The 23,968-nt window shown below is 41.2% G+C and overlaps 1 protein-coding gene across 1 annotated transcript; it reads left to right on the top strand.

Moving 5' to 3' along the window:
• The first annotated feature begins 11,231 nt into the window (after positions 1–11,231).
• On the top strand, positions 11,232–17,023 carry LOC149828373 (rho GTPase-activating protein 5-like). Its single transcript, XM_090017548.1, has 5 exons — positions 11,232–11,753; positions 14,558–14,678; positions 14,796–14,915; positions 16,003–16,233; positions 16,322–17,023. The coding sequence occupies exons 1-5, from the start codon at positions 11,407–11,409 to the stop codon at positions 16,892–16,894; spliced, it is 1,392 nt and encodes a 463-aa protein (XP_089873674.1). The 5' UTR covers positions 11,232–11,406; the 3' UTR covers positions 16,895–17,023.
• The last annotated feature ends 6,945 nt before the right edge of the window (positions 17,024–23,968 follow it).

Genomic DNA, 23,968 nt, shown 5'->3' with positions numbered 1-23,968 from the left:
TGTTTGATGTAATTGTATCCATGCTTGCATGTAGTTACTTTCAATTTGATTATGACTTCCATGTGAAATTGTATATTGAAAGCATGCTTCAAATGATTGTATCGTGTCATTAATAGTTTGCACATGAAAATATTAAGTTATCAATGCATGCATCAAATTTCTTGTTATTGTATGACATCATATATTGATGTGAATGATTTGAATTATTTGAATGTATTGTAATACTTGATACGAATGATTCAAATGATTCGAATGCATTGCAATACTTGATGTGAATGATTTGAATTATTTGAATGTATTGTAATTTATGCAACGAATGATTTGAATTATTGCAATACTTGATGTGAATGATTTGAATTATTTGAATGCATTGTAATACTTGATGCGAATGATTTGAATGCATTGCAATGTTTGATGTGAATGACTTGAATGCATTGCAGTACCTGATATGAATGATTTGAATATATTGTAATACTTGATGTGAATCATTTGAATGTATTGCAATACTTGATGCGAATGATTTGAATTATTGTAATACTTGATGCGAATGACTTGAATGTATTGTAATACTTGATTTGAATTATTTTAATGTATTGTATGACATATGTTATTTGTTAGAATATGGTTCGTGGAGGTTACAATGGTCGCTCATCCAGTAGTAGCCAGGCCCAGCCTTCATCTTCACGGGCTCCTGTGATAGGTATATCATTTAACTAATTGGATGCTTGATTAGTTCAAATGCGTATTCTGAGAAAGTCTAATGTATTTTTTTACAGATGATGTTTCGCCTGTACACGACTCACCTACACCAGTTGATCACACAAGTCATGAGCCAACACAGGAATCAGTGTCTTCTTAGTCTGGCACAAGAAGACTCATCTGAATAGTGTATATCGATAATCGACCGTAAGTATTTTGTTTTCAATTATTGAATATCTTATAAATATTTTATATTGATATTTACTGTGTACCAATTCATGTGCAGCACGGGGTTTGAGCCACAAAAAGTAGTACGAGAGATTAGGAATTCACTTCTTCAACATCTACCAGGACCGGTGGCTTAATGAAAAGAGTACCCAAAGGTGGTGTTAGACAGATTATGGTCCTCATTCATGGTATACAGTTGTTTCTCATAGTTAATGTGTTTCATATTTAATTTATTTAAGTAATGTCTACTAACTTTCTGAAAATATTTGTAGGCTTCGAATCGCTTCGCAACTACAGTGGAAGAAAATGATGCAATGAAGGTGTGGCAGAAGGTGGCTGCCAATCGATTTGCAGACATGCTGCACAATATGAAGACTGCAGCAAAAAAAACATCTGGCGTAATAGATGATCCACTACAGTGGAAGGGCCATGGCCCTATTACTATCAAGAGAGATTATTGGGATGAAATATGCGATAAGTGGGCAGGAGATGCATTTCGAAATCGCTCTGCGAAGGCTGCATAAAATCAAGCGAAAATGCCCGAAGCCCATCTACACACAGGTGGATCTAAGACATTTGGGAGCCACCTGAAGAAAATAGTAACTCATCAATATATCATATTAATTTTATAAGTATTGTTGCAAACTTGTGAACTAAATCTTTTGTCCTTTAACTTCGCAGAAAGCAGAAAAAGGAGGCACTGTACCATATAAGGATGTGTTTGTTGAAACACATAAACGGAAGACCACAAGAGTCTTCGTATCAAAGAAGGCGAGAACAACAACGGTATGTATTTATTCTATTAATAATCATTGCAATATGCAAGTTATCATAATTTTATCATTAATTATTAATGTATACTTTAAACATTATTTTGTAGGAGGCATATGAGCAACATATGGTAGAGCGATATGGCAATGACGCTACTCAGCATTCATCATTTGATCCTGCAGCATGGGTGACTGCAACAGATGAACCCAAAAAAGGTCGCATGTTCGGGTTTGGGAGTAATCTGAACACTTCACCAATTATTGCTTCTTCCAGTTACGACTCACAGACTTCTTCCGTCGACATAAGCTCCAAGCAGTAGCATATTCTTTCCGGTGATGATGTACGCCAGATCATTAAGGACACAATGAATGACTACTTCTATGACACCGTCGCCCCCTTTCTCCGAGATGAGATCAACAATCTTGTGCTGAACAGGGGATCTTCGATTGCAGGTCCCTCTCAGGTATAATCACATATTCAGTTTTTTGTCTGTCTGCCTTAGAACACATATGAGCATAATCGAATCACATATATAACTATTTGCCTGCCTTAGAGCACATATGAGCATGATAGAATCACATATAGAGTTTTTTGCCTGCCTTAGAGCACATATGAGCATGCTATAATCACATATAAAGTTTTTTGCCTTCCTTAGAGCACATATGAGCATGATAGAATCATATATAAAGTTTTTTTGACTGCCTTAGAGCACATATGAGCATGATAGAATCACATATAGAGTTTTTTGCCTACCTTAGAACACATATGAACATGCTATAATCATATATAAAGTTTTTTTCCTGCCTTAGAGCACATATGAGCATGATAGAATCATATATAAAGTTTTTTTGACTGCCTTAGAACACATATGAGCATGCTATAATCATATATTCAGTTTTTTGACTGCCTGAGAACACATATGAGCATGTTATAATCACATATTCAGTTTTTTGACTGCCTGAGAACACATATGAGCATGCCAAAATCACATATAGAATTTTTTTACTGCCTTAGAACACATATGAGCATGTCAAAATCACATATAGAATTTTTTTACTGCCTTAGAACATATATCATTCATGATATATTCACATATAAAGTTTTTTGCTTTGCCTGCCTTAGAGCACATATGAGCATGATAGAATCACACATAAAGTTTTTCTGTTTGCCTTAGAACACATGTGAGCATGCTATAATCACATATTCAATTTTTTGACTGCCTTAGCACACATATGAGCATGATCGAATCACATATATAGTTTTTTGCCTGCCTTAGAGCACATATGAGCATGATAGAATCACATATAAAGTTTTTTTATTGCCTTAGAACACATGATAGAATCAGATATAGTGTGTAATTTATTTCATTATATTTTGTTTATCAATACTGACTGTTCTTTTCTTGTGTAGGCTGCTAGCGATAATCAGCGTAGCGGAGCTAAAGGGACAGATAAAGGCAATGAAGAAGAAGACACACAAAATCTTGGCGATGATTAGAGAACTGTGTTGGAGTTCTATTTTTTTTTGTTTCTTAAATGTAATTATTGAATTGTAGTTAATTGAACTTGTTAATTTTAAGGTGAAACGATTAATTGTTGTAGATTCCTTTTATATGGATTTTTTTGTGTGGTTTATTTTTTATTTACAGGAAATATAAATTGTACCGTTCTCGGTATTTAATTTTCAAATAAAATTTTTTATTTTTTTTCGTGTTTGCGACGGAACCATCCGTCGCTATGCATTTAAATATAGCGACGGCTTAGCGACGGAACCATCCGTCGCTATGCATTTAAATATAGCGACGGCTTAACGACGAACATAAATCCTTCGCCAAGCCAAGGTCGCCGTTTAGTACCGGCGGATTGGCGACGGAATACATCGTTCGTTATTCTGTCGCAATTAGTGACGGACCTGACGACAAATTTATTCCGTCGCCAGTTAGTGTCAAAAAATTCGCGACATAAGCATACCGTCGCCTAGTCGTCGCTAATCCATCGCTAAGCCTGTTAGCGACGGAATGTGGTCGTCGCTAATCCACGACTTTGTTGTGGTGATGCCCCATTCTTTTCATCCCTTATCACTCTCTCTCTCTCCTTTTTCATGGTTTCTTTTTATTGCAGTTCGGATCTATACCTAAGATTCAAATCTGATTGCAGTTTAGATCCATACGCGCTTACAGTTCGGATCCATACTCACTTATATACAAGATTCATACATATGTCTGAACTTAGGATCCATAGCCATTTCTAGTATGGACCATCCCAACTTAGTCAAGATAGTTGTTTAAGGTAGTTTGTATTAAAGTTATCAGTCTCACCAAGGCAGGGCATGAATCGATTTTTCGCGAGTAGGCAAAAGCTTGATTATATCTTGAGAGTATAGCCATTGCATAAAAGAGTTGATCCTAAGACAACTATCGATTGAAAGATAACCCGCGCCTTCGAGCCTACCTGGTTAGTACCTCGTTAAAAAGCTAAGTTGCCTTGCTTGACCCACTATATTAAACACACCTTCCAACAAACTTTACGGTGACCAACCATGTAAAACCTTAGTCTTGTTGGAATCTGATATATTATCATCCTTTTGTACTTCCCACCGCATTCCAAAGCGTAGAATGTACCTTTATCACTTTTATTTTTAGTATTTTTTGATATGATGTACAGCCACATGTGGCATGAGCATTTGAGGCACTTTTCGATCATAAGTTTTCAGTTCACGACATTAATTTGTGTACAAATAAAAGTACAAATTCAGCCAACAATAAATTTGCTTCTTAGGCCACATCAATCATCTCAAAAAGGATACACCCCAAGAGGATTCTGACTATGGGTGATGAGGGGGATGCACGAGTTTTTGGGATTTGTGGGGGTACTACCAAAGGCGTAGCTAAGGGGGGGGTTCCTGCCTCCCGAAACAGTTATTTTTTTTTTTTAAAAGCCCAGTCCTAGCCCAGCCCTGACTGCAGAAAATAGTTTGATTTGTCCATATGAAATAGATTTTTATTAATAATTGTAGCCATTTTTTATTTTATCGCAAAAAAAAGATTTCGGGGGGCAGCCCCGAACCCCCGACTATCGCGCAAATAATTTTTTTTTTGCTACACCCCAGTTTGCCCCCCCCCCCCCTCTCTCACATGAATCCTGGCTACGCCCCTGAAATACCTAATGTTTGTTAAAAATGCTCAGGATCCTCTTCACTTCTCTCAAAAATGATATGTTCCAATGGAATAACGAGGTTACACAAGCCTTAAAATGCCCTCAATAATGCTGTGTTCAACATCATTTCTAGCCCCTATCTGGTTTTGGACAACATTTCATGGTGGAAACAAACATTTTCGAGAGCCTGTGGTGTTCTTGGTATAAAAAGGGCACCACAGCCTATTAAGGTGTTATCAGAGCAACGAAGCCCTACTTGCTCAACTGGAAATTTTGTTACTTGCGCATATCAACCTATGTGTAGGTTTTTCTAGCATTGTAAAAGTCGATGGTTGTAAAATAGAATCCAAAGGATCTATTGTAAAAATGCATAAAAAAATAACTTATATCACAAGATCCCAATAGGATTGTAGGCCCAATCAATTGTACTATATATATATATATATATATATATATATATATATATAGAGAGAGAGAGAGAGAGAGAGAGAGAGAGAGAGAGAGAGAGAGAGAGTATACTGATGAAGTTATAAAGCTATCAAGTTGGATATCATAGGTGCAAATTTTATCCTAAAGATGGTGGATTATGTTTTTCTGATGTAAAAACATGATGTTCTGACGCATCGAATTTTAGTAATTGTGGACCATTGGCTTTTGTTTTGGGATGAAGGCCTAGTTGTTGTTTGTTTGTTGTTTTGTGAACCATTGGCTTTTAAAGATCTTGAAAAACCCACTTGCCTGTCATAGTCGCATTATTTAATATATATGAAAAGGTGGTTTCTACTCAATAATTTTATACCTTCATTATTTATATATATATATATATATATATATATATATATATATATATATATATATATATATATATATATATATATATATATATATATATATATATATAGAGAGAGAGAGAGAGAGAGAGAGAGAGAGAGAGAGAGAGAGAGATGTACACCAGAAGTGGTAATAAGGGGTAGCTGCCCAACCCCCCCAATTGGAAGAACCGTAATGGGCACGCATGCAATGGACGTCGGACAGACTATTGTCGTTGGTCTTTAGTTGCAGGTGCAACCTAAAAACTCTTTTTCTTTTTTTTTACAAAAAAAATGTGGGCGACATACAGGTGTGTTCGCTTGTTGGGGGGTAGGCAGCTACCCCTTCTCTATATATTACAGTGGGTTATACCTACAATCTAGTTGGGTGCATGTCGTTCTGATTCAAACTAACTTCATAGATGTCTTCAACATGGTCAATTTAGAGAAAATCTACCTTGGATTATGTTTCTTCCACTAAAAAACATGTTTCTTTTGAGTCAGGAAAGTTGACATTTATGACTACGGATTTTTGCATCACTAGAAAAACATGCTGGATTTTGGCCATCAATAGATTATAGCTAGGTACCATCAATTGTAACAAATATATATATATATATATATATATATATATATATATATATATATATATATATATATATATATATATATATATATATATATATATATATATATATATATATATATATATATATATATATATATGTGTGTGTGTATGTGTTTGCTTCTACGGTGGTACACACTCATTCTAAACTTTGAATGACATTTAGCTTGACCTATTTACTATGTTGATGTGTTAAAGTTGACTCAAATAAGATGTTTTATGCCATTTTTAAACCATCTTTGTTTTTATGAATTGTGAGTCGTTAATTTTTCACCATCTCAAAAATGAATCTTATGGTGTATTTGACATGACAACTTTCTAAGATATTAACGAAACTATGCTAAAAACCTTTGCATGGTTAGATTTACTTGGCTAGATTCATACAAACAAGAAAATGAACCACCAAAGGTATCATGGTACAGAACTACCATATAATATATATATATATATATATATATATATATATATATATATATATATATATATATATATATGAGTTAAAGTTTGCCACAATTGTTTGTATGTACAAACAATTTAGAAAAGGCTATTATTTTTTAATTTTTATTTTATTGTCCAAAGAACCCCATAGATGTGATCCATATGTTGTTTTTTATTAGGAATTGTTTTCTAATCACAAAAATCTGACTTGTATACAAGTTTTTTTGGCGATGCAAAAATCAATAGATGTAAATGCACAGATTTTGTCTTATTAAAAAAGCATATCTTTTTATCCAAAAAAAACATTATCCAAGAATCAATTCTCACTAAGTCTGCCATGTTGAACACATTTGTGAGGGTGATCAGATTTGGAGTAGAACATCTTATAAGGTGTTCTGCCCAACTATAGGGGTAGAGCTTCCTCCTTTCCTCTCCTCTCATTAAAAGGGAAGTGCATGATATTAAAAAAGGGGAACCCAGTGTACTGCCTCCCCCTTAAAAAGTCCCCCAATACCTGTTTTTCTGTTAAGATAGTTTCAGTCAAAACAACTTGCATTTTGAGATTTTAACTAAATTGTAACTATAATAGATTTTATATATATATATATATATATATATAGAGAGAGAGAGAGAGAGAGAGTTATATTGCCCTCTTTTTCATTAATTACAACACCATTAGGACCCTTCAAAAATCATAGTTTTAGGTGTTTGATATTCAATATATTGGTGTGTTTATCATTGTTTACTCAATAAAGAATATGAATCTTTATGCTTATTTTCAAGAGGTAAAAAAAAACAATGATTTACATTGTACTAAAATTTTATAATAAAATATCTATACTTTTGCATTATATATATATATATATATATATATATATATATATATATATATATATATATAATGGTAACTACTTAACACTTTTTTTTGCTAACCATAAGGGGATGTGCGCGCACACACACAAAAGGGTTAAAATACCCTTTAGAGGGTGCACGAAAGCGCGGCTAAAGGTAGCAGTAAGTGGAAAGCACCGACAAAAGTCCTAGAGTCTTTAGCGGCACTTCTATACACCGTGCATCCACTAACAGTTAGGCAGGTGAGTGGTAGGTAACTATATATATATATATATATATATATATATATATATATATATATATATATATATATATATATATATATATATATATATATATATAATGGACAGAGTAACATCGAACAAGTTTTTGTTTGACATTATTCGGATGCACGCGATCAGCGGTGCACACACTTTAATAATAAAAATGACCTTTAGCAGCGATCACGACTAAAGGTCTTTTTTCACCCACATCTTTAGCGGCAGAAAAGTCGTAATGACTAACAAGTGAATCATTGAACGATGAGCAAAAACAAAGAATTCGCAGTGGTAACAACCACAGCTAATTCTCTTGGCAGAAAATGGGCTTTTAGCACGGTCACAACTGCTGCTAAAAGTTTTTTTATAAAAAAATTATGTCTCTGATCCATGCACGATCAGCGGCGGATGTGTCCGTTAAAAGTAGAAGATTTGCTCATCTACTGTTAAGGGCTAATATATATATATATATATATATATATATATATATATATATATATATATATATATATATATATATATATATATATATATATATATATATATATATGAAAAGAGAGAGAGAGAGAGAGATTGCATCGCACGAGCCAAGGCACGTTTTGATGATTAAGTGAAAAAATGGCCTTTTAATGGGAGGCTGGATCAAGTGCAATCACATTGCACAAAGTACATGTGACACCACTCTTTTTTTAGACATTTTTTGGGCTTTGGGACCGAGACGGGATCGGATGCAAACACATGACACTAAATTTGTGCAGTAAGCGCCTGATCATTCTCCATCAGGCCTGACCTTGGGTTCCACAACTGACAGGCCCTGTCTCCAGGATAGAGGGTGATTAGGTGGTTAATGCATAAATATTTGTGCAATCATATGGGTACGGCTGGTGGTTAGGGGTGTCAACAGGGTTTAGTTCAAACCCAGGTGGATTCAGACTTGGATTAGATTTTTGGGTATAGTATCAGGTCTGAACCCAGGTCTAACCGAGTCTATTATAAAAAAACCATACCCGAATCCGATAAGAACTACGTGAACCAAACCCAGACCATATTCGATAAAAAGTATATTTTTTATCATTTTTATATTGAAAAATTGTGGGTCTTAATCGGAACTCGGGTCGGTCCCGATCTAGTATAAAATTTCACAAATTATACTCGGGTCCATGTATAAATCAAACCTTTGAGTCTGGACTCGAGCCTTCCTATTTATCACCGGACCCTATAATGTCACTCTTCACGCGGTTCCCCGCCATCAAGTTGGGTGACAGACAAAAAACAAAAGGTCATGCAAAAAAACATTTTGTTTTTTGTCTCACCCACTTCTTGTTCTAGTGGCTCTAGTCATAACTAATCCAACGGTCAAACCTTTTCTCATCAATTGCCACTTGGCAGTGGATCCCGACGTCAACCTGCACTATCTCCATTTGTTGTGGTAGTTGGGCCAAGCTTTATGAGCCGATCACGAGCTGTCTCTTTTCCTAAAAAAAATTGTTTTTTTTAAGTGTTTCTAGTGCTTAATAATATACAAAATATATAACACAATACACGTAGAATACATGCATGTTATGTATAATATATACAATATAAAGCAAATTAAGTATATATATATATATATATATATATATATATATATATATATATATATATATATATATATATATATATATATATATATATATATATATATATATATATATATATATATATATATATATATATATATATGTAAAAAAACCTATAAGAGCCGAGCCGAGCCGAGCCGAGCCGAGCCGAGAGCACCAATTTTTTTTTTTTTTGAGAGAGAAACACCATGTTGGTACTCAGCTCACTTACCTAAATGAGTTAGCTGATAGCTTGGCTCACAGAAATGAACTTCCGAGCTGAGTCGAGCCGAATTGCGAGCTGATCGTCTTGTTTCCCACACGTACTGATCTCTAGTGCTGCCCTTAGTGTTCCCTGTCTATAACAAAGCGAATTACAACCACACGCTTAACATGGCCACAAAGCATCCAATTTAATATAAAAAACTTCTACCACCAAAAAAATTTACAACTCCATGAATTTACAGTCCTTTGACCGGTCAATGTAAGGGTGTTGTGGTCATTGAAGCAAGAGAGCCCAGCCTGGTGGTTTGGTTGGTGGTAGGTCGGTGCAGTTGAAGACTCGCGTCAAGGCGAAGAGGAAGAGCTGGTTGGTGGGTCAGAACCGACTACTCTGTTTTGACATGCAACCAAATGCATCACTGTTTTTTTGCTATCCCTTCGAGAGCTTGTACCTGAGGGAACTGCTGTGCATGAAAATATGGAGTTGGATGGTACACTGAATCATTTCCATATCATCTCTAAGCACGGGTTCAGTTTAGGGATGGCAGTGGACTTGGGGAAAACCGGCCCCCGCCCCGGTTTGGACCGGGGATGAAGGGCATGAAAAGGGGATGGATGCGGGGATGAAGGTTAAAAATGTTAAAATCCATCCCCGTGCAGTGATGGACTTACGCTTTCCCCCAACCCGCCCCATCCCCGTCTTGCTCCGCCCCGCCCCATCCCTGACCCTTTTAAGAGATGACAATAGACTGAGGGAAAATGAGGCCCCGCCCTGCCTCGCCTCCGTTTGGACCGGGGATGGAGGACATGGAGGCGGGGGTGGAGGTTAAAATCTATCCCCATGCGGGTTGGAGGCGGGGATGAAGGTTCCGATTTTGAGATGGGGTGGGGCTGGAGACCTTGTCTCCTGCCCTCCGCCCCGGTCTACTGCCATCCCTAATTCAGTTGTTAAGTCAGCATCATTTTCCTGTTTGAAAAATGTAAGAAAGCGACCAAGTTCATGAATTTGTCCAGTTTGGTTGTCTCACTAAGTTCGGGATCTGGCCCAGTGTTGATATTATGAACCCTAAAACAGATACTTTTATATAAAAGATGAATTTCCAAAAAATTTCATTTATGCTCAACTCAACTAAGTAGTAAGAATGGAATAGCATTTTTTCTAGTCGCTTATTTGAAATAAGTAATTGTTTTTTTTAGTACACGAAATTTCATATTCTACCCTGCTAGTACAATAAAAGCTAGAGCATATATAGTTATCAGAAGCTTCTCAAAATTGCAGAAAGTTTGCTCCATAAGCATGTAACTATAAATCTTATTTCATGCTTCCAAGCTTTATGAGTAACAAAATGAAACAATTGCTTCTCCCTATATGAAAATAATAAGCTTCCTTAATATTGAATTGCTTTTCATTATTTTTAACATTTACTTTTTTATTAAGCCCAGAGGTTGTAGCATGGGTGGTGGGTAACCCTGCCTTTGAAGGGACCAGCCAAGCATTGAAGCCAAAACGTGACATTGAATGAGAAAGGTTTGTGATGTGATGGCTAAGTTATATAGAGGGATGCCAGTTTGTCCATGTGAATGTCCGGAGGGGCAGCGTAAAGGTGGAGACGAAGGAACTGTAGGACTCATTTTAAAAAAAGGAAAGAAAAGAAGCAAATAAGCAGCAGCAGCAGCAGCAGACGGTGGTGGGCACCACCCTTGTTCTCTCTCTCTCTCTCTCTCTCTCTCTCTCTCTGCGGTTCATTCAGTATGGCAGAGGCCCGCGCAGTAGGAGGCGTGCGGTTCGAGTCGAGCGTGGACGAAGAGGATGAGGTCGCCAACCCTCTCTCGCCCTTCATCCTGCCGGGGTTCGGCGAGGAGACGTTGTCGTCGTCTTCGTCGCCGGCGGTTCGGCCGATTGTGGAGATACTGGTGGCCGCGCTCAGGAAGTCGGTGGTGATCTGCAGCGTCGAGACTGAGGAGGCCTGCGCGCTAGACATCGGCCGGCCGACGGACGTTCGGCACGTCTCGCACGTTACCTTCGACCGGTTCAACGGGTTCCTTGGCCTGCCGGTGGAGTTCGTGCCCGAGGTCCCTTGGAGGGTCCCCAGTGCCAGGTCTCCTCCTCTACTTCTACCCGTTTTTTGGCTTGAATTGGTGATGCTGTTTTCGTGAATTTTTTACGAGATCTTTGGTTGTGTTTGCTTTGAGGTCTTATTGTCTGCTATCTGGTGAGGAAATCATGAATTGTTTGTGATATTTGGTCCTGAGTCTCTCGTATGCGCCTCTTTTCCGGAGGGAATTGGGCTTCAAAAGCAGAACCGCCAGGAAAAAAGAAGGGGTTGGAAGAGGGATGGGGAAAATGCTCTCTTGCTCTGTTTTGCGATGCTTGTTCAGGCCCTCTTCCCGGTTGGTTGATTGCTCTTGGACTACTACTATTGTATTTTGCTCCATGAATTGCTTGCCCATTTCCTCCCGTTGTTGCGAAAACAGCAAAATTGCGGCTTACTCTTCTTACCATTCAGGCTTTCTGTGTGTTCCTTATCTCTTAACTTCGGCGACCATTCTTCTGATACCAATTGCGTTCTTCCTCCCGAGGAAGACGGCTCTGCAGCAAGCCCTGCTTCTCAGCTCTCGTCTGCTGAAAAGGGAATCCCCAGTAGGAAACGTTACCTGGGAAGGTCCTGTTGATGCCCTCATTTGCGCGGCCTCGGTGGTGGGGCCCGCAGAATGCATGGGTTCCTGCGCGTTTCCATGGAAACAGGAGTTTCTGCAGCACGCAGACGCATTGTGAGCAGTGGTTTGGTTTCCCTAGTTTATCATGGAGATTGGGATTAGTTGGGATACTACACCCTGGTTTTCTTGACAAGTGTGGAGTACAACAATGAAGGATGTTGTCTGGATATCGTTCCATTTACACCACCCTCCTCCTTGTGGAGGTATTCCAGTAGGTAGGATGTTTATGTGTTGATCTATTCATTGTCCCGCTTTCTCCATTACGGGGGTTTTGGCATCACATATAGTCGATTATAGGGTGGTATTTTATGGTTCCTCCCTCATCTATCGCAGCTTCATTTGCTCAGTCGCTCTGTGCAGTAATAGACTTGCTGCATATGAATATGGATTGTGATGTGATTTCTTTCAAGAAAAATTCAAAGTTAGGGAAACTTGCAAATTTTATTTAAACTTGAAATGGAAAACCATCATTCTGGGGCCTACCTTATTTATTAAGACAAGAAAATAATTCCAGTTACCATAGGTACATTAATTTTTGAACGAAAATAAAATTTGTTATTCGATAATAATGGGCTTCATGATTTGTTCTTGTTGCTGTCTATTTATACGGACTTTGCCCATATCTTGTACATTATGCAATGGGCTTCATGTAGCTTCATATTCATGATTTATTTTGGTCTTGTCAACCTTTCTTGACGAAAGTATTAAAATGTTCTCTCTCCTGAATCGTGGTCTCAACTATATGGTAAGCACTTTCCAGAAAGATGAGTGCATTCTCCAATGACACCAGAAGTGTGCTTCTATAGCCAATTTTGTGTCTAAATCACAACTATAATAAACTATAACAAATTTGAAATTAGGCATGATTCTATGGTAAGCACTGTATGTCAAAATGCATGTTAATGTCTATGTGTATGCATCAGTATAAGCTAAAGGCTTATGAGATTCTGTGTATGGATATGGATTTCAAATAAAACAAGCAAAAAGGAATAAGTGTGTTGAATACTAGTGCACATTAGATGCACATTTTGTTTAATTTCTTTTGAGTTAGTTTTCTGTGATCCCATTTGCCCTTATATCTTCTTTGTGAAATATACATGGATGGGGAACATAGACTGCTAAAATTCTGTATAGGAAGCATAAGTCTGTTTCCTGAATATATAAAGCATTATTCTCACAATTTTGGGCACTGGAGAAAAAATGAAAACTGCACATGTTACAGCTGATAGAGTGAAGATCATATAATTGATTTTTGCTGAAACATCTGGGATGTGTAAATGAATTGTCCTGGAATGACTCTCATCCTTGTCGAAGAACTTGTGTTGACTATGCATTGAAGCATTGTATGAGATTATTCAATCACCTGGTATCTCTCTTTTACCGGCAGACCAGAGTAGTCCATGTACGTCGTGCAGATATTTTTTTCTCAGTTGGAAGCATGGTTGATGGTATTTCCTTTTACTAGGCTGCTCATTTATTTAGTTCTCACCTCAAGCAATGAGTTGGTTGTTCTCAATGCTATAATGTTTAGGTCAACATTTTTCTTTTTTCTTACAACTACAGTTCCTTGCTATGTCACATGGGTGCGGGTACGGGTGCGGAGCAGTTTCAAAAATTTTGGACACGGGGACACGGCTATATATATATATATATATATATATATATATAGAAGATTGTAAATTTTAAAGCAATAAGTTGACCGGTCAAAGTTGAAAAAAATATATATATATATATATAACAATAATAACAATAAAATAAATATATATATATGTATATATATATATATATATATATATATATATATATATATATATATATATATAACAATCATAAATGGACAAAAATAGACTCGGTCAAAGTTGACCGAGTCCAAAATGTGGACGGACTTGGCCCCGGTGCATTGACACTTAGTTGACCGTGTCCGCCCAATGTCCGAAGCCGCACCCGTGTCCGCACTCGTGTCGGGGTGTGTCGACCTTTTAGCCGAGTCCGTGTGACTTAGGTTCCCTGGAATTTCAACTCTTTTTTATTTATATCTGCTGCTTAAGATTTATCTGCTACCATTTCCCTGCTTCTGCAAATTAAACCTTTTTTTTTTTTTTGCTTTTTGAGCTAGTGCATTAGACTTTGCCTGTAGAAAAGGCTTTGATCATCATAACTGACAACATTGTTTCTCATTTTGCAGTGCCAGCGTATTTGGAATTTCTGCAGAGTCAATGCAATGTTCCTATGATGCTAGGGGAAACAGTGTTCCAACAATTCTACTAATGATGCAAAGGAGTTTGTACTCACAAGGAGGCCTTCAAGTATGCTTTTGATTGTATTAACCCTTCTGCATATTTCAGTCTTTAATGAGTTTTAATGTGTCCCAGTTCTTTGTTTTTTTTTTCTCTTTTTGTGTGTGCATGTGTGCACACATGAAGGCGGAAGGCATTTTTAGAATCAATGCAGAGAATGATCAGGAGGAATATGTACGAGACCACTTAAACAGGGGAATTGTACCATATGGTGTTGATGTGCATTGCCTTGCAGGCTTGATAAAGGTACTCTTTGCAGTAGCTGAAATTGTATTTGTTTTGGGGGAGGGGCAGGTGGCCTAATTATATCCTTTCCTTTTGTTAGTCAAATTCTGCATTATGTTTTTTAAAGAGTGCATGCTTTATCTGATGCCTCGAACATGAGAAGACGATCGGTTAGAGTTTCACATGAAAATCTGTGACATCTAGCACATAAACCAAAGAAAAAAAAATTGCAAAATGAGTTTGAGCTATATTAGCAACTGCTTCTGGTGCTTATGGAGATGATCATCATCCATTGTTCTTAGGCTGATCTGTTGTGGTCAAGAGTTCTTGGACTTAGTTTGATAAAGACAAGCATATCGGCATCCCACGTCAACAGTGATCTGGAATGCTTGTGTTTACAAGTGCTTAGACTGTTTTCTGCCTCCATACATGTGAAGAAAAGGGCCTCTCTCCAAACTCAGTTCCTGTTATAACATGATTGGTCCTTCGGTCGTGATTGTTTTGGGATAGCTTATGAAGGTTAGCTGATAAGGGAGATGGAACAAACACTATATGAGGCTTGTGTATGTGGGCTTCATCTGTTCTCTGGGCAGACTTTTTTTATTGGCTGTCCCATCAAGAGATGTCAAAGTTGGCGATCCATGAGAACCTTCTGTCATCTTCGATGGCTTGATATATATATATATATATATATATATATATATATATATATATATATATATATATATATATATATATATATGTTCTGTTTTCTCCCTTTTCATTTGGTTTTCCTTTATGTTTTATTTTTTGTAGTATAAAAGAAGTACATGAATGTTCTATCAGAAACGTGGCTTCTATTGCTGGAATTGTTCTGTACAGATCTGTGTGTTACCATAAAAGCACACAGTTCATGGTCTTTGGTTAGTTTCTCCGTTTTTGTCTGAGCTGAACTTTTTGGGTTATCTTAGAAAGACTGACTTGGCAGAGCAAAGGTTGTTCACCCTTTTTTATGCTCTTGATGTTCACTTGCTGTTATATCTTGATCATGGTATCGGTTCTTGTACTGCATTCTCTTATTCTCTAGTCTTGGCTTGTGGAAATTCTCAAGACATTGTGGCTTGTACAGGCTTGGTTTAGAGAGCTTCCAAACGGCGTTTTGGATTCCCTCACGCCGGACCAGGTGATGCATTGCAATACTGAAGCAGAATGCACCAGACTGGTCCAGCTACTGCCACCAACAGAAGCAGCACTGCTTGATTGGGCTATCAATCTGATGGCTGATGTTGTGCAGTATGAGCATCACAACAAGATGAATGCACGTAACATTGCCATGGTTTTTGCCCCCAATATGACTCAGGTAATCGAAATGATCCACAGCTTCTTTGACAGTTTGCTTCCTCTTATTGTATCTTACTGGATCCAAATGTCATTAATTGCTTTTGCAGATGGCCGACCCTCTAACTGCTTTGATCCATGCAGTGCAAGTGATGAACTTCCTCAAGACTCTTATTGTGAAAACTCTCCAGGAAAGAGAGGTATCTGCTGCAAAATCAAGAGAGTTTTCCTTCTGCCCAGAATCCCCAGGTGGTAGAGACCGTCAGAACTCGTCGAGGCCAATGGCTATAACCAACACAGGGTCCGATGCTGCACCAACAAGCGGTTGTTTTCGTGATGGGTCTGTTTTAGACATGTTATTAAGAAACGGAGAGTATGAATTCCTGAGTGATGCAGAGGATAGTTTCCGGAGCTTCCAAGAGAAGTACGAAGCTGACGATGAACGTGAGCCAAGTTCTACTGAGGGATCACCTAGGTCTCAGATGACTGCCGTTGAGAACGGCTGCAGAGTTGGGTATATGAATAGTGATGTTGAAAGCGTGTTAGATAGACTGAATTTGAGAAATAGGGTGAGGAAGCTTTGTATGCATCCTGTGTTTAACTTGAGCAAGGCAAGAAAGAAAACCAGTGCGTTTGGAATTGTAGATTCAACTAAGGTTGGAGGGGGAGAAGCATGGGCATGAGATACGATGTAGGGAGAATCTGGTTCCTGGATTTGGTTGTTGTGGGAGTTCTACATTTGTGCATTGTGGTTCCTGTAGCTCTTTGTGTTCGTATTGGGGTGAGAAATAAATGAAAAACAAGCTTTGTAACTTTGATGTTCATGCTTTATATATATATATATATATATATATATATATATATATATATATATATATATATATATAGAGAGAGAGAGAGAGAGAGAGAGAGACGAACTATAACCATCAACATTACGATACAAAAACAGGTTCAACCAAACATTGAACCTACCGGGTAACCAAACACGGGCCCAAGACATGCCAAGGAGCCCCAAAAAAGGAAAAAAGAAAAGTAGAGATGCAAGGAGAGAAGGAAGAAAGAAACAAGAAACAAATACAGTTAGGCGACTAGCATCATCCTGGATCATGAATGGTCCCTGGAGGCAGATGGTGTTGCAGATCAGGGATGTTGATGCGGAGAATGGCGTATATGTCCGCCAAAATAAGGTTCACCATTTTGTTGAACACTGCCGGAATATGCCGAAAAATAGCGTTGTTGCGAGTCATCCATACGGCCCACCATGACGAGAGAAGCCAAGTTCGCCAAATAATACGCCATTTGTTGCAATGACGAACTTGTTGAGGACCCCATAACAAATCATTGGCGAACGATTCCTGGCGCACGCTGACCCCCGGCTTATTCCAAGTCACCTTAAAGATGTTTTGAAAGACAGAGCACTCCCAAAACAGGTGAAAGGCAGATTCTTCAGCCGCCTCACACAACACACATTTACTCGGCAGATGATATCCGATGGATTTGAGGAAGTTATCAGTCTGCACCCGATCGTGTAAGATTAGCCAAGCCAGAAAACATGATCTCGGAGTGGGACCCTTGCCCCAGATCAGGTTCGTCGGGAACCGGTCGAACCCCGACGGAAGGAGAGTGAGGTACCCTTCTTTTGAGCGGAAAGATCCATTCAAAGCAAGGTTACGACCAAAGAATTGAGATTGCGAGTCAACATTGCCATTATGTGACAGAACTTCAGACCATGCTTGGATCCATGACCGCCGAAGCTTAGACATAGTTCGCTGACGCACGCTTGTAGCCCCCACCAATGATTCCACACCACCGTATTTAGTTAGAAGCACGCTTGCACACGGCGACCCAGGTTGTTGTGCCAGCCAGCTCTGCTTCACGACAAGAATCATACTCCTCAGCCGGGGATCCTTGATTCCCAACCCCCCCCTATTTGGGGGAAGTCGAAGAGTGTCCCACCCTATTAGATGACGCTTGTTTTTGGAACCTCGCCTAGACCACAGGAAGTGTGTCACTACCTGAGCTATCTTCTTACTAACCCCCATAGGCATCAGGAACATAGACATAAAAAATTCTGGCATAGCAAAAAGAACGTGCTTGATGAGAGTTAGTCTACCCGCGATAGAAAGGTAGGACGCTTGCCAGCCCGATATTTTTTTCTGAACCCTTTGGATAGTGGTGCTCCAGGCTGCCGTTGATACACGACTGATTTGAAGCGGCAGACTCAGATAAGAAAAAGAGTTATCCGAAACCGAGCATCCGAATATCTGCTGGCCCATGTCCAACATTGATGGAGGGGCGTTGACCTTGGATAGACAACACTTCTCGTAGTTCAAGGATAGACCTGACAACGATTGGAAAAAAAGAAGGACAAGCTTGAATCTTAACATTTGTTGGATGGAGGCCCTTCCGAAGATAATTATGTCATCAGCGTAGGTCAGGATCTGACTACGACACTCTTGAATACCGAGAGATTCAATGAGATCACCCTCCACTGCCCTCTTAACCAAAACCACCAGGCCTTCAGAGACAACGTTAAAGAGTAACAGAGACAGAGGACATCCTTGTCGAAGACCACGACCAAGTTTGAACTGTTTTCCTTTGACCCCATTGATCTGAAACTGTGATTGGGCATTGGTTACCAGCTCATGCACCCAGCTAGAGAAACGCCTACCGAAGCCCAAGTTTGCCAACGTGTTGAAGAGGAACGACCAATGAACCGAGTCGTAGGCTTTATGAAAGTCAAGCTTCAGAGTGAAAAATGCCCCCCCGCTGATCTTGAGAGAGTGCAACACTTCTGTGGCCAGAATGAAGGAATGTTGAAGTCTTCTGTTAGGAATGAAGGCGAACTGTGCCTCCGAAAAAATCCTAGGAGCAATTGACCGCATCCTGTTAGCTAAGACCTTGGCGATAATGCGATATAAACTCCCTAACACTGATATAGGTCTAAATTGCGAGATATCTGATGTGGCTTCCTCCTTAGGAATGAGCGACACAATTGCTAGGTGAGAGTGAACCGGCAATCGGCCATTACGATGAAACTCGGCGAAGACACTAAGAATGTCACTCTTAACGCATTGCCAGAATATGCGAAAGAAATCCACAGGATACCCATCAAATCCTGGAGCTTTTCACTCAGACGACTCCCGCACCGCCGAGACGATTTCTTCTTCGGTGAACAACCCCTGAATCGAGTTGGATAGCGCTCGATCCATGGCCAAAAAATATGTTGAACCCATATTGCCACCTACAGCTTGGTTGCAGGAATACATGTTAGAAAAATAGTTGGAGACAACATTGATTACCTGATCGCCCGAAAAGGAGACACCATTGATATACAGAGTGTGAATCACATGTCTTCGATGCCTGTGAGACGCTAAAAAATGAAAGAACCTTGTATTCCCGTCACCTGCTTTAAGCCAAGTCACCCTTGACCGTTGCTTCCAACGAATCTCATCCTTTAGACGCCACGATTGCACTAGAAGAGTCAGCTCGGCCGATCTAGCATTGAGACATTCAATATCTGATGCATTCATATAGGACATATCCAAGAGAGACTGATTGATAGAAGCCAGCTCTCGCTCCCAATCCCCCAGATTTTGGAATTTACTTATTCTATTGGAGATAAGCCAAGATTTGATATCGCGGGATAGTCGAAAAAGCTTAACCATGCATCTTGTAGCCGCCCGGACTGCAAAGCAAGGTCTATTCCAAGATTGAATGACTAACGACTCAAAGCCCGCCTCCTTAAGCCACCATTGCTCAAATCTAAAGGATCTATCGCTGGTGAAGCCTTGACCCCATCTGATAACAATCTGACTATGGTCTGAGACAGATGGAGGAAGAAGGCAACAAGAGATGTCATTAATAGAACTCAGCAGCTCTGACGAAACGAGTACCCTGTCTAGCAGACGGAAGCACGAGGTAGATCGTCGATTAGACCACGAGAAAGCTTCACCAACATGGGGAACGTGGTACAACCGGTTCGCCTGAATAAAGTTTAGGAAGCCCCTCATAGAAGCCGAGAAATTAACCGGAATGCTAGAATCGATAGGAGACAAAAGGCAGTTGAAATCTCCCATGATAATATGTTGGTCCCCGAATGAAGCAATTACCCGATTTAAGTCCAACCAAAACTCCTCCCGACAGCTTTGACGGTGGGGACCATACACCATAGTGACCACTGCTGGAATATTTTGAGGAGGTAAGGGAAGAGTGATGGATATGGAAAACGTACCTTCGTCCACTCGTTGAAAGGCTAGAGAATGTTTCCCGAGGATGAGGATGCCTCCCGCATAATGAGTCGCAGGCTTGAAGACAAAATCTGCACCATGCCAGATTTCGGAGACGACGGAGCTCGAGATATCTGCCATCTTCGTTTCACAAATTGCAATAAGGTCGGGCTTTTCTTGACGGATCCAACTCGCTAGGAAAAGATGTTTGGTGGGGCAATTCAGTCCCCGAATATTCCAACACAAGATCTTCATAACTGAAAGTCTGGAAATACCCGAGGAGTGCGGATCCTCACAGACCGCCTAGGAGAGACCCCAGACTCGCCGGAAGGAGATAGCGAAGGTCGACGACGACTCCTAATTGGGGGACCACCCCACCCAGGAAGAGATAACCCCTCGACCGAAGGAGATGGAGAGATGATGGACGAGATACACCCATCATCCGCGACCAAGGTCGGTAAACGATCTGCGATCGCGGCAAAGGACTCACGCATAACAGAGTCGACGCTGAGTAGCTGGGCTTGGGAAAGCACAAGCTTGAGCCACCGAGCTGCATCGTCCACAGACAGACCCAAAAAGGATGAGAGTTGACCACTCCTAGATGACGAACCCGCAATTGACGAATAGACCAAGTTTGGGGAGCCCTCTAGGCCTGCGAAGTCGCCCTTCCGAATGAAAGAGGAGGTGTTCAATGCAAACGACGTCCTGCAATACCCGACAAACAGAGGGGCACTTACCAAACTGATGGAGACCAGGCGAATCGGATAGACGATGCACTCGATGGAGATAGACGAAACCAAGACTGAAAGTCCATCAACCAGCTTGAAGAAAAAACACTGTCGGATCGGGACTCCGGAAGAAGACGACCTGTGGGCCCGAGCAAGGAGAGAGTCCTCTGAGAGATGAGACCTCTTTCGCGAGAAAGGCCCAAGCTCAGATGCCCCATAGGTCGAAGCAAACGAAATATAGGATGATGCACCTGCTGAGAGGCATAGAGTATCCTTAGACGCCAAGGCGACACCTGACGGTCCCCGATCCCGAACACGCTCGAATAAAGGATCCACCAACAGGATCCGCAACAACATAGCCCAATACTCAGACCACCCGGGAAGCCACGACAGCCAACATCTTCCTGATCGAGGCCAAGATGCCTCGTCACACCTGCCATTCCACCTGAAAGCCTGCCCCACTTCGAACAACGAGTCCAGAATGGAAGATACAACAGATGATGATGATGATGCCAGCAGACTCGCACCCCGAGGCTGCAAAAAGCCCCCTGCCGACACAGGTGCACAAACACCGCCAAGGAGCCGCGGTGGCCCGAACCCCAATGCCCCCGAAGGAGAGCAAGATGACAACAGCGGACGAAGAAAATCCCTGCTCACCCAAGAAGACCTCGAAACATCAATAAAGGGCCCCACGCTATCCACCGATCTCTGTACGGCTTGAAAACCGAGTGGCCAGCACGACCACCAAGACAAGGAGAGGCGAGATCTTGATGAATGAATCGGGGAGAGCCTGCTTGCCTCACTTCTGGCCTTAACAACTCTTCGCACATCAAAAAGAGCGAAAGAAGAGAAAAAGTACCTTCGTCGAACAAAAAAAGGAGAATAAATCGAAGGCACCCCAGAGCACGCGACCTGCATCCCCGATCTACGCCGAGGAGAGAAGGACGGATAAAACACAGGCACCCCAGAGCATGCCGCCTGCACCCCCGAGCATGTCGCAAGCACTCCCTGGCTGCAAAAGTCACCGGACGCGGGACCCTCAGAGACGGAGGCAGCACAATAGACAGGCGGGCCCGACACAGCAGAGCAGCAACTGTCCCGACCCAAGATGGCAGGCGAGCCACATGTACGGACATGACAAAGATGGTTGAGATTGAAATGCTTCCCTGCGAAAGACATCGGTGCAGCCGTTGACGGACGCATCGGCACCCAAACAGAGCCGATCTTGAATCCCAAAAATGATGACGAAGGATCTTCCAAGATACCGATTTGGACCCAAGGTGCGAATGAAGCTTTGCGAGGGCGGTGCGTACCTCGCGAAGAGGCTCGTCCGATGGAGGGAGGAGGGACTACCGCCCACGAGTGCCTGAGCACTGGGTGCCGCCGAGACTGAAACAATGAGGCGCAATGGAGGCAAGCACGACGCCTGCGAAAGTTGAGCGAAAGGCAACCCGCGCACCACCAGTCACCCGGCTTCGCCTTTGATAGACGAGAACGAGAAAGCGTTTTTTGGAAAGACCGCTGCCAGGTAGCTTTCACCTCCTGCCAGCCCCGACCGTCGATCGAGCTGGGTGGCCTACGGAAGAAAAACGGAGCCCGAAGAGTGGCGCAAACCGAGCATGCCTGAAGAGATTCCACCCTAACAGCTCTGAGGAATCGCCCGACATCACGAGCCAGCAGTGATCCGGCGGCGAGGCAGGACGCGAAGGCCTCCGATAAAGAGAAGAACACACGAAAAGATAAGCGAAAAGGCAGGGCAACAGAGGCACCTTGGCGACGAAGGGCGAAAGCGAGCCCCCAATCGTTCAAAGCCAATAGGATAGAGGATAGAGCATGTTGGTTGACCTTCAGGGAGTTGGAGGCTCCTAAGCCCCAGAAGAAGAGGGATGAGGGAGGCATGGGTCACACCCAAAAGACAGAGAGACGCGGATGGAGCTGGCGCTAGAAGCCTGCGGAAGCTAAGTTAGAGAAGGAACAGGGTGGGTGGGGTCACGAGTGGAACCTCACAGAGTGAGGAAGAGGTAGGGTGGGAATCAGGAGAGGAGGCCAAACCAAGAGGAGTCCGCCCTGCAATGGCAGATCAAAAGACAACGAAGAAAGAGTGATCGTGCTTGGGTGGGTTGGGTCAGTGGTGGAGCCTCGAGGATAGAGGAACATGGTGGGTGGGGTCCAGGGTAGAGGCAGATGGGATCCTTCCGGCAGGCCACACCCGCAGATGATAGTCGGTGGAGATCGGCAAAGTCACGAAGGCACCACAAAAGGGGATAAGTGTATTGGAAGGGACAGAGGAGAAGCCTTCGATGAGCAACAAAGAGGATGCATTCAAAGAGAGAGAGATAAAACATGGAGCATCAACCTTCTACACCGCCGGGAACACCCTCCCCATATGCGGCAACACCTTCCCCCTTTGCACTGTCCATCGAATCCATAAGGGTAAGCCCCAAAACCTCCCAACCTTCACCTATTAGACCTGATCCTCAGGGGATTGGCCCTGTTGTATTCACTGATAGTGGTGCTGACCCTTGCCCTTGCATCTTCACCAAACAATGGCAAAGGAAGCCCTTGCTTCACCTTCTCCCATACCTCCCATGCATTTTCAAAGGAAACCCTAAACCACCTATAGAGATAGAGCCACACAGAAACTTACCTGATGAGTGCTTGCCCTTGAGTCACCGTCGATTTCCTCCTGAGGTAGCAATGAACGATCTCGGTGATGGCATCGTCTTCTCGATCACGGGCATGCCTATTTTGATTTGTGCCAACTACCAATGTCGAGAGAGTCACAGAGAGAGAGAGTCAC

This window comes from Nuphar pumila, chromosome 9, assembly GCF_984573655.1.
Source record: "Nuphar pumila chromosome 9, dmNupPumi1.hap1.1, whole genome shotgun sequence".
NCBI lineage: Eukaryota > Viridiplantae > Streptophyta > Magnoliopsida > Nymphaeales > Nymphaeaceae > Nuphar > Nuphar pumila.
Note: the sequence above shows the minus strand (reverse complement) of the source record. Positions and strands in the feature narration are given on the sequence as shown.